Consider the following 12,653-nt stretch of genomic DNA (forward strand, 5'->3'; position numbering starts at 1 on the left):
CTCGTTCTGAGTGAAAGCCAGAACCAGGATACGAACCCACCACCTATAGCTTTAATTTCAGTGGCTTAACCACTACGCCACCGAGATAGTATCCATTATTTTATTTATATTTAAAGTGGTAGTCCCTAGTTTTTAAACACTACGACGTGTTTTTTCATTTTTAAAACCGATTTTGATAATTTAAATTAGAAGTACTTAGGTCTACATTTTATCATTTAAAATATACATTTTCGTATCCCTAAAGTGGTTCTGGTCATCTAGGTTTTTGTAATACTCCGAAATGCATTTGTCATAATTTTTAAAACGCACGTTCGTCTGAGAAATGGTGGTTATTGAGACAAGCTGTAATTACTTTTCGATGGTATTTTCCCATTTAAACATCACAGACTTGAGCTTTTCTCTGTTATAACCTTATCGAGATATGCTGCCTGTTTGTAGATTAACTAATCTTAGTGTACATGTTCACCGACTGAAACTAGGGTCTGCGTCTTTAAAGGGTCATTCCTCAGTTTGCTGCAATTTTTAACGTGTTATCGACTAACAGAGACTTTTTAACGGTTGTAAACAAAAATTCTGCATAAAATATTAGTGGCTGTATAGTAAACGTGTTTCTGATCGTTCTAATATTTGTACTATAGTACTGTTGGAAACAGAATAAAAAAAAATTTCGTCGATTATTTCTTACATATTAAACAGACAAGTAAATATTTTGTAAATATATATTTAATTATAGTCTACCTAATTTAGCATTTACTTGTTTGGCTCTCATTGATGTACAAGGTGGTGTTTACTCTTGAAATTAAAAGAAATACGTCAGTAAACAGGTGATTTGTGAACTTTATTGGAACAGACTATAACAAAGTTTGGTCAACATATGTCAATTTCATTGCTGTTACAATATGTGAGGGACCGTTTCTGATGATGGTTTACCCCTAATCCTCTCCAAAAAAAATATTTGTAGACATTTACAAGTAACTTTTTAGCAAAACTGTCAAGAACCATTTTGAGTTTGTGATATATTTTCCGATATTAAAGGTGCTATCTCAAAGCTGCATAATGACAACTATTGCAAATCATGTTTTTATTAAATTTTGCTTTAACAGTTAAAGACTACACCTTTAACTACATGCCCATAATTATGATTATAGGAAATAATTTTATCTACTAGTAGAAAATACAGTTTATTGGAGAATCTTTATTACAAACAGATGATCACATATAACTTATGATATAGCACCTTTAAGTGGTTGCAAGATTGTGTACATTTCTACTGTAATTATATTGAATTTATATTCACTAAATATGCTGGTCAAAATTAATAATTTATGCTGCAATTCAAAATAATCAGTTATCTTGCAGTTTGTTTACGGGTAAATGAAATTGATACATATCCATCAAAATGTGTTATGGTTTGTTCCAATAATGGTCACAAATTTCCTGTTTACCGACATCTTTATTTTAATTTCAAGAGTAAACACCACCTTGTACATCAATGAGAGCCCAAACAAGTAAATGCTAAATTAGGTAGAGTATCATTAAATAGGTATTTACTAAATATTTATTTGTCAGTTTAATATGAAAGAAATAATTGACAAAAATAATTTTATTTTATTTCCGACACTACTTTAGGTTAAATTTCTTTTTTTTCTTAAAATATTTTTTTTTCGTACATAAAACAAAATCCAGTTTGGGCTTCTTACAAATATTAAGACGACCAGAAACACATTGAATATACAGACACTGATATTCTAAACAAGAAAATATATTTAATATGTAAGTTTAATCGTAGAAATATTTTATTAGTCGGAAACATCTTACAATGCAACAAACTCAGGACAGTCCCTTTAAGGCTTTCCCGTGCAGACGTCGTTCTGACGGGCCCGTGCTGCACTCGCCTCACGGTTAATTACGTCTGTATTTACAGTCACGACATCATCATGGCCTGGCTCGGTCCATTTTGAAAATGTTTTTATTTATTGAAGCCCCATTATTGTTTACCCAATCATTTGAAATATTTTATTACTGCAAAATATATCAATTATTTTCTTTTATAAAATAGTGTTTTCACTATATTTTCCTTTTTGTTTTCCTTTTCTTTGGTTTAGGCAACTTCACTTTCCTTTTCTTTCCTTAAATTAAATTTAATATAAATTAGGACCCCACCCACAAGATGCGCTAATTCCTGAACTAGATCCCCTTTGTATACAAACAATGCCATAGACATGTCCAAGTCTAGATAGGTTGCGACTTATCCTTTGGATTGTGGACAGAAATACGAAGTCAAATACACACAAGTCATTTATATCTACTTCAGCTTTTCGTTTCCGAGCATTTTGTACAGCTCAGTTACATTATATTATACTTCAGTGATGGCAGATATGAATATTAACGAGTAAGTAATATTAATTTTGATGTTAAGTTTGTTCATTCATTCATTCATTCATTCATTCATTCGTTCATTCATACATTCCTTCATTCATACTTACATTTTTCCATTCTCTATATGTCTATATATCTATCTATCTATGTCTGTCTGTCTGTCTGTCTGTCTGTCTGTCTATATTAACGAGTATGTAATATTAATTTTTATGTTAAGTTTGTTCGTTCGTTCATTCATTCATTCATTCATTCATTCATCCACTCATACATTCATTCATACTTACATTCATGCATGTTTTCATTCACTATATGTCTGTCTATCTGTCAGTCTGTCTATCTGTTGTTATTTTGGGGATGGATATGTATTGTGGTCATTTTTAATAACGGTGTAAGTGTTAAAATTCAGCGTGGATGATTCACTTAATCCATTTTAATACATGTTAATGCGATATCCAGTTACGATTCTAAAATGCTGTTCTGGACAAATGTTTCACTGTAATTCCTGGAAATATAGATTCTGTCTTGAAATAATAATTTAGTTGTGTGAAAGTTATTTATGAGCGCTTAATCATTTGGAAAATTGTCCGGTATTAGGCTTAACCGAAATGAGGTTGAAAATATACGGTCCTTCCCTATATAAAGATAAATATGTGGTTTGTGCTCTTCCCCCCCCCCCCCCCCCCCCCCCCACACACACACACACACACACACACACACACACAGTAGAGAGACTGATCCGCCACAAAAGGTTATGCCCACGCCTGCCACGCCAAATATAATTCCCATGGGCCTGATTAATGTAAGCTACATCTATATAGTATCTAACACATAGATATATCGCAATTTGGTTAACAGCGAAACGAGAAACCCGCTGCCGCCATATAGACTACTCTTATCGAAAATACAAAAAAGGAATAATTTAAACTTCAATACATGTATTAACGCTGTATGTGTTTTAGAGTGAACAGTTTGCACGACACTCGAATTTCGGACTATAACATCTTTCTCAGCACGATCAGCAAGAGACGGACCACACCTGCTTTAAGAGCCAGCTATGGTAAGTGATATAATAATAATAAACATAATCATGATCATAATAATCATCATGATCATCATCATATGATGATGATAACAACAACAACAACAACGATGATGATGATGATATTATTATTATCATCATCATCATCATTATCACTATCATAATAATAATTATTATAAATTTCACATAACTTTAATGGAGTTTTCAACTGTTGTTATGAAAATCAATTGATTTATTATTTAAAGATCCAATATCATCCAATATTATTCTGACCTGCACTTTACGACTGGCATATCAAAGGCAGTGGCGCCCGCTTTTTTTGTCTGTTAAAATATGTATTTAATATGTGCAAATCAGGCGGTATCAGTCTCTCTGTCTCTCTTCTCTCCGTCCCTCCCTCCCCCCCCTATCTCTCCGTCCCTCCCTCCCCCTATCTCTCCCTCTCCCTCCCTCCTCTATTTTCTATTTCCCCCTCTCCCTCTCTCCTCTCTTTTCTATTTCCCCCTCCCCCCTCCTCCTCCTCCTCCTCACTCACTCTCTCTCTCTCTCTCTCTCTCTCTCTCTCTCTCTCTCTCTCTCTCTCTCTCTCTCTCTCTCTCTCTCTCTCTGTGTCTCTCTCTTCTCTCTCCCTATCTCTCTCTCTCTCTCTCTCTCTCTCTCTCTCTCTCTCTCTCTCTCTCTCTCTCTCTCTCTCTCTCTCTCTCTCTCTCTCTCTACTTGACATCTATTAATCGATGTCTAAACAATGTGCTGAGGTGTTATTATATTCGCATTTCCTTTCTTTCAGATATGATGAGCAAAGACGCCATTTTCCTGTCCCGGGGTAATCCCAATCCAGAGACATTCCCCATTATCGAGTCTACGTTAACACTCAGGTAGGCACCCTCCCACCCACGTCTCCCTCCACCCTCTTCCTCAGCCACCATGGTCGCATGATATCTAGATATATTGGACTGCTTCCGTAGTGGTACAGATCTTAAAGGGGTAATATCTTCTTTCCACAATTGGTATAATATTTTATTAACACAGCAGAGGAGCACAACATTAGTATTGTGATTGTTTCCACGAATCGCTGTCAGCTGCAGACCCTTCTTTAGGAAGACTGCTATCAAAAGACTGATTTGAATCATTTAAACCTGCTGCTTTATGGAGACATGCATATAGTCCAAGAGCTAAGGGGGGGGGGGGGGGGGGGGGGTATTTAACCGAAAAGGTCTAAAAGGTCTAATTTCTTAGTTGCCAAATCTATTCCGATTTTGAAAAATGTTGATGTTTTTTTAATAACAGTGTTAAAATCTGCGCCATGGAAAAATTAGGGGTAGGGATAACTAAAATGTCTGTAGTTCAGTCAATATACCAGATAGAATAACAAATGGCCCCTTATATTAACGCTACTTGTCTCTACTATCTATTCATATTTAAAACAACGTAAATGTTTTAATTAAGTCAGCATATGTCAAACGGTCACCATTTTGGGGCCGTGCTTAAAATCTGGGCCATTTTTTGATCAAACTTCTCCCTCATTTCGGTAAATGTAGTTTATCAAGTATTTTAAACAGTTCTTGTATACTTTTAGGCAAATGCAAATAGAAAAGGAAAATAACAGGTTTAGTTAACTGGTTGCGACATAAAATATATAATGGCACGATTTTTGTGATATGTAGGTTTGTCAGGATTTCCGATGCTTAAGGGTAGGGGAAACATAATGCCATATAAATATAAAAGTTTAAATGGTGGGATTATGTATTACCACACAAACTGAAGGTAGTAGCTTGGAGTAATGATTGATGTGCATTGCTACATGTACATGATTGGTTGATCAATTAGGTCATCAGAGGTCAAAAAATTTAGTATGGAATGAATTGTGTAATAGACAATGAATAAACGCCAAAAAGCATAGCATGAGAGGTGTCATGACAGGTGCTTGTGAATCACTATCAAAACAGTGATCATACCAGCTGTTCACGAAAGATAGACGGTCTCGTTATTATGATCATATCCATCTATCCTAAAATGATGGGAACGAAAAACAAAACAATACAGGGTTTTCTCCAGCAAGACTATTTATATGGACATTTCTAAACTATTAACGGCATTTGAGATTTTTTGTTGGGGAACATCTGTCCTTTGCGCTCGCTCGCTCTCTCTCTCTCTCTCTCTCTCTCTCTCTCTCTCTCTCTCTCTCTCTCTCTCTCTCTCTTTTAAGTACGTCCATGCTCATAACATGTATTACTTACAGGGATGGCGGCAAACTGCATCTAGCAGGAATCACGATGGAAGCGGCTATGCAATATGGTTCTTCTGCTGGGTAAGTCTAAAGGGCGGATCTAACACAATATAGTTTTGAGGGGAATAAAAAGAAACATCCCTCTAAAATTAACGAGCTACTCTCGATTCAATAATATCAAAACCTATATTAGCTCGACCATTTACCTTTCGACCGACCGTTCAAAACTGCGCCAAATTCCCTCAATCAAAATTGCGCACCCTTTTCTCTTTGGCATTTAACTGCTCCATTCAAATTCCATAGCACCACCACCACCACCACCAATCTAATTAAAATTAGCTCCACTATTACATGTGGATCTAACAGCAGCCAGTTGTAGCTCATGTCCACCAATCAAAACCTTACTTGCAGAATCATGCCAGTGATTTAAAAATAATTTTAAAACATTCCGAATTATCCTGAGGGTATACGACATGTTTTGTGTGAATTACGAATGTCTTAAAACATGTTTTATTTTATAAAATAAATAATTTGTAATGTAAAACTGAAGACTGATTTAGGTTTTTTTATTATAAATAAATAAATAATTTTTAATGTAAAATTGAAGACTGATAACCTATCCCGTACGTATTGGTATGGTTCGCTGTATTGCGGCCACTAAAATAGACTCGTCCGATATTTTTAGAATTTGTATTCTCCCAAATAACGTTATAAAAGGCGAAGTGTGATTGGTCAATATTTAAATTATTATTTACAGACGAAATGTTTCCTGGACATTAGTTCTACTGGTATAAATAAGGCATTCGTAATTCACATGAAACATATCGTATACCCTCAGAATAATTCGGAATATTTTCAAATTATTTTCAAATCACTGGCATGATTCTGCAAGTAAGGTTTTGATTGGTGGACATGAGCTACAACTGGCTGCTGTTAGATCCACATGTAATAGTGGAGCTAATCAATCTAATTAAAATTAGCTCCACTATTACATGTGGATCTAAAGACAGCCAGTTGGAGCTCATTTTAATTAGATTGCACCCACACCCGCCTGCTGCTGGTGCTCCCTTGCACCTGCTAGTGCAGGCGGTCCCTCCTCTCCCCTCCCCCCACCATGGACGGAGGAGCCGGCCAAGGCCGGCTCTTGTGCCCACGACATGCGTGCGCTACAACAGCTTGTTCTGAATGTGCACGTAAAACCCTATGACATGACATGACATGACATATCGTGAATCCCTATCCTCTTCCTCCTACGAAACCCGCCCTGTATTAAACATAGATAAAGTATTGCAATAATCATGGCAGACTGTTATACACAGTGTGCTGGGCGGTAGGGAAAAGATAGTTAATCAAATAGTCCTATAAACTTTTCTTTTAAACAACCAACAGCCACTTTACCAGTTCGTGTTCAGGGGGCTTAATCCTGGCGATCGTCTGCTAAATTGGTATGTGCGCCTAACGTTAAAAATCAAGAGGGAAACTAGTCAAGTTATGCACTGTTTCCTGGACACACACGGGTTTTATGTTTCGGGGGTGGGTGAGGACAACTTCTGTAAAGTTTTGAGATTTCGTTTTGGTGTGACGCGGGAGCACAAAATTAGGGAGTGGTCTGTGGTTGTGTGAATTCCTAGTTCTAACGATTCATGGAAAAAAACCTAAACAAAATATTCCGATTTCCTTTCAGTGACCCCGAGTTCAGAAAATGGCTGATTAAGCTACAGCGTCAACTGCACAACCCACCGACACTGGACGATAGCAGACGACCCAGCAGTCTTGATGTTATTATCAACACAGGATGTTCAGAAGGAATTTTCAAGGTTTAACTACAAGGATTTATGGTTGTGTGTAGCTACTGTTAGCCAAGCGCGGGGCCAGGGGAATGGGGGGATGGGGGGGGGGTCCGGACCCTCTCACCCCTCCCTCCCGCTCACGACGAAAACACTAATATACAACATTCATTTAAATTGCTTCATGCAGACCCTCTTGCAACAGTTAATAAATAATTTAGGCGGGAAATTCCCAATTATGAATTGTCGGAACATATCTTTCCCTCTATCCTTACGTGCTTTACAAAACATTTTAGTTTGTGGGCGTTGGGTATTTAAACAATAAGTGCCTCCCTGCCCTACATTTCATAATGTGATCACACCTGGAACAGTTTTAATGGGGCGAGGGAGTGGGGAGTGGTTAGAATATCCAAAATCATACATTTAGTCTCCAGCACATCCTAGCATTCAACTGCTTCATATTGCAAACTATAACTTTATACAGGTGCGTGTGCAGGGTTGTGGGGGTGGGATCGAAACCCCTCCGTTGTAAAGCAAATTTTCTCCTTTTTTCCCCCAATATATATTCCGGGGAAGCATGACTCGACCCCCACCTATAAACTTAGATCGCCACAGTCTATCCATCCCCCCACCCACCTCTAAAATTTCTGAACACGCACCTGTTATATTTGGCTTTTTGACGACTTTGTTCGCGTCTTCTTCGCTCAGCTGTGTCTTGATCAGCTGTTAAGCCTGGTTTCCATAAACATTTGTAACATGTTGCAGATGTTCGGCCCGTAGACTGTCACAAATCTTCGTAGACTAACGACATATTTTACAGGAACATAGTCACTGACGGTCTGTGTTAAAATGTATAGTAACAGAATATCTGCGGATCGTCTACGACATGTTAAAGACTTTAAGGAAACCAAGTTTTAGGCTGGATCCTCTTTCACAAACAGTACTGGATCTACTACTGCAAGCCGTTTCATTGGCATGCTGATGCAGAATATATGGGTAGTACCTATCACCATTTAAATTTTTATAGGGTTTTTTTTAATACTTCCTTGATATTTTCTGGATGATGTTTGTTTTGTGTAGGTTATGACTGCCACTCTTAACAGTGGGGATGCGGTCCTGACCGAGGAATACACTTTCCCTCTTCTCTTTAGTACTGTAAGTATATATTATTTATATCGCATTTATCAGTCAATAAGGTTGAAGATACAGTTTATTGTGGAGCTGTTTCAGTTTATTGTGGAGCTGTTTCTTTTATTTAATTTTTTTTAATAATTTTTTTTTTCTAAATAAAATAAAATTCAATTCCAGTATTTATTCTGCCTTTGTCAGAATACATTTATAGGTGTTTTTGTTGTTGTGTAGAGGGTTTTATTGTGTTGGTTTTTTTTATATTGATCTTCATTTGTTATAGCATTTTCTTCCTGTAAATCATTTGTGGAATATTCCTATCAAATACTTATAGTTCCTTGCTTGGAATACCATTTTACGCACTTCCGCATACGCATTTAGACGTCTTTTGTTTACGGAAGATGTTTAATCTATAGTTTGATAGCAATTTGTTGAGAAATTTTTTTTAAATTGTAAACAAAAATAATGTTATGAGAATTGGTATGGTTTAACATATCTATATGAGTTTTAGCATTATTTAGTGCCAGTCCATCGGTACACTTTTGATGCAGTCGGATTATAGAAAGGTTTTGGAGACTGTACTGGCGCGCACTATAAAAGTGGCAGTCGTCTCACCGACAGAACTGAAACCATAAAGCGTGATTAAGAACAGCTCTCTTCTGTAGACGAAACGCCTAACAGTGAGTCGTGGTTGCTTACCCTGATGGCTCTGTCATGTTTATGGAATAAGTCTTGTGCAGAGGTACATTATTGGATATGCTGATATAAGATTAGTAATGGGCATATATGTTGTCTTCTTTTTTTATATTTTTAAAATTCGATATTGTTTTGATGCTTATGTTGATTGGGTTGTCCATATTCCCTAACAGATCGTTCCACTCGGAGCTAGAGCAGTAGCAGTAGTTTCAGACGACCAAGGAATGATCCCTTCCATGCTGGAAAAGATCTTATCAACCTGGAATGAAAAGACAAACGGGAAGCGCCCTCAGGTCTTGTACTGCGTCACTTCCGCCAGCAACCCAACTGCAATCACGTGGTCACTAGCGAGAAAACGCGAGATCTATAAAATAGCACATATGTACAACATACTGATTGTTGAAGATGACCCATACTACATGCTGCAGTTCAACACGGTTAGACTTCTTTTGATGCACATTTAAAGTTTGTTTTATTTAACTACACCACTAGAGATAATTTGTATGCCCTTTCTCACAGACAGGACAGTACATACTACGATAGATATCAGTCGTGGAGCACTGGTTTGAACGTGATAAAACACAATTAAAAATGGATTCAACATAGGAAAGAGTTCGACCCGTACCCTCTCTATATCAAAGGCACTAAGACTAACCCAAACCTTAAAACTATCCCTAACCATTGAAAGGGGGGCGGCGTATGGTCGAACTCATGCTTCAACCTATAGATTCGATCCTACGACGCAAACACTTTGGGCGAGTGCTCTACCAAGTCAGCTAAATCTCGACCCTCAAGAACTTGAAAGACAATGTCACACGACAGTTGTTCTACTAAAGGCAGGGACACACATATTACCTGAATTGAACTATACACTGTATGTACGTTCCTCTTTAAGTAGCGTTCGTTACTATACATTATTAATAAGTAGGTTGTTGTTGTTGTTTTGTTTTGTTTTTTAACATATTAACTTTGTTTTTCTTGTAAATTATGACTACGAAGGCATAATTCAGTTACATATTTAAAAAAAAGAAGATAACTAGTAAGATATGACCAAATATGTAGATGGTTTAATAAAGTCACTTTCGAGACAGTATATATACTCTCGAAAAGGTTCCTGGGCACCAAATAAACTGGACTTAAACCAACTGCAAAGTTTGTAAATGTTTGAAATTTGACAATATCTTAAAACAGTAACCAATAATTCTCTTTATATCCGATTACGGGTTCAAGCACGCAGACCATGGCATGTACCTCAGCTGTCTGGTCTGTCTGTCCCTGAAATTTAGTTGTTGGTGGTTAGTGAGTGTGAAGAGGACTTGCATGTCCGGGTTGGTTTGTTTAAACTAATTTTCGGTGAGTGCTTGTAGTGGGATGCGAACCCAGTATCTACCCGTCTTAAGACCGATGGCTGACATGTTTCTTGTTGTTTTCAGACAAAGGTTCCAACCTTCCTGTCTCTTGACGTGGATGGCCGAGTAGTTAGACTGGACTCGTTTTCCAAGGTTATATCAGCAGGGTACGTCGGTTTACCGGGGGAGAGGGTGGTACTATTACTACTACTACTGCTTCTACTACTACTACTACTACTACTACTGCTGCTGCTGCTGCTGCTACTACTACTACTACTACTACTACTACTACTACTACTACTACTACTACTACTACTACTACTACTACTACTACTACTACTACTACTACTACTACTACTATTACTACTACTGTTCTACTACTACTACTACTACTACTACTACTACTACTACTACTACTACTACTGCTCCTACTACTACTACTTACTACTACTACTACTACTACTACTACTATACTACTACTACTACTGCTACTACTACTACTACTACTACTACTACTACTACTACTACTACTACTACTACTACTACTATACTACTACTACTACTACTACTACTACTACTACTACTACTACTACTACTACTACTACTACTACTACTACTACTACTACTGCTCCTCCTACTCCTACTACTACTACTACTACCTCCTCCTACTACTACTACTACTGCTACTACTACTACTACTACTACTACTGCTACTACTACTACTACTACTACTACTACTACTACTACTGCTGCTCCTACTCCTACTACTACTACTACTACTACTACTACTACTCCTACTACTACTACTACTACTACTACTACTACTACTACTACTACTACTACTACTACTACTACTACTACTACTACTACTACTACTACTACTACTACTACTACTACTACTACTACTCTACTACTACTACTACTACTACTACTACTACTACTACTACTACTACTACTACTACTACTACTGCTACTACTACTACTACTACTACTACTACTACTACTACTACTGCTACTGCTACTACTACTACTACTACTACTACTACTACTACTACTACTCCTACTACTACTACTCCTCCTACTACTACTACTACTACTACTACTACTACTACTACTACTACTACTACTACTACTACTACTACTACTACTACTACTACTACTACTACTACTACTACTACTACTACTACTACTACTACTACTACTACTACTACTACTACTACTACTACTGTTACTACTACTACTACTACTGCTACTGTTACTACTACTACTACTACTGCTCCTCCTCCTACTACTACTACTGCTGCTCCTCCTCCTACTACTACTACTCCTACTACTACTACTGCTCCTCCTACTACTACTATTATTACTACTATTACTACTACTGCTTCTACTACTACTACTGCTGCTGCTGCTCCTACTACTACTACTACTGCTGCTCCTACTACTACTACTACTGCTCCTACTACTCCTACTACTACTACTACTACTACTCCTACTACTACTACTACTGCTCCTCCTACTACTACTATTATTACTACTATTACTACTACTGCTTCTACTACTACTACTACTACTACTACTGCTGCTGCTCCTCCTCCTACTACTACTACTACTGCTGCTCCTACTACTACTACTATTGCTGCTCCTACTACTACTACTGCTGCTGCTGCTCCTCCTCCTCCTCCTCCTACTACTACTACTACTACTACTACCACTACTATATCTCCTACTACTACTACTACTGCTCCTACTACTACTACTACTACTACTGCTCCTACTACTACTCCTACTACTGCTGCTCCTCATCCTACTACTACTACTACTGCTCCTGCTACTACTACTACTACTACTGCTACTACTACTACTACTACTACTACTACTACTACTACTACTACTACTACTACTACTACTACTACTACTACTACTACTACTACTACTACTACTACTACTACTACTGCTGCTACTACTACTACTACTACTACTACTACTACTACTGCTCCTCCTCCTCCTCCTACTACTACTATTACTGCTCCTACTACTACTACTAC

The 12,653-nt window shown here is 37.4% G+C and overlaps 1 protein-coding gene across 1 annotated transcript in view; it reads left to right on the forward strand.

The window, feature by feature from the left end:
- Positions 1 to 2,067: 2,067 nt before the first annotated feature.
- Positions 2,068 to 12,653, forward strand: part of LOC121374811 (kynurenine/alpha-aminoadipate aminotransferase, mitochondrial-like) — a 23,418-nt gene continuing 12,832 nt past the window's right edge. The window contains exons 1-8 of the mRNA XM_041501923.1: positions 2,068 to 2,392; positions 3,339 to 3,436; positions 4,206 to 4,293; positions 5,658 to 5,726; positions 7,330 to 7,462; positions 8,513 to 8,587; positions 9,430 to 9,693; positions 10,690 to 10,772. Coding sequence (XP_041357857.1) covers positions 2,370 to 2,392; positions 3,339 to 3,436; positions 4,206 to 4,293; positions 5,658 to 5,726; positions 7,330 to 7,462; positions 8,513 to 8,587; positions 9,430 to 9,693; positions 10,690 to 10,772 — 833 coding nt within the window. The 5' untranslated portion in view covers positions 2,068 to 2,369. The remainder of the gene's footprint in view (positions 2,393 to 3,338; positions 3,437 to 4,205; positions 4,294 to 5,657; positions 5,727 to 7,329; positions 7,463 to 8,512; positions 8,588 to 9,429; positions 9,694 to 10,689; positions 10,773 to 12,653) is intronic.

Source organism: Gigantopelta aegis, chromosome 6, assembly GCF_016097555.1.
Source record: "Gigantopelta aegis isolate Gae_Host chromosome 6, Gae_host_genome, whole genome shotgun sequence".
NCBI classification, from domain to species: Eukaryota; Metazoa; Mollusca; class Gastropoda; order Neomphalida; family Peltospiridae; genus Gigantopelta; species Gigantopelta aegis.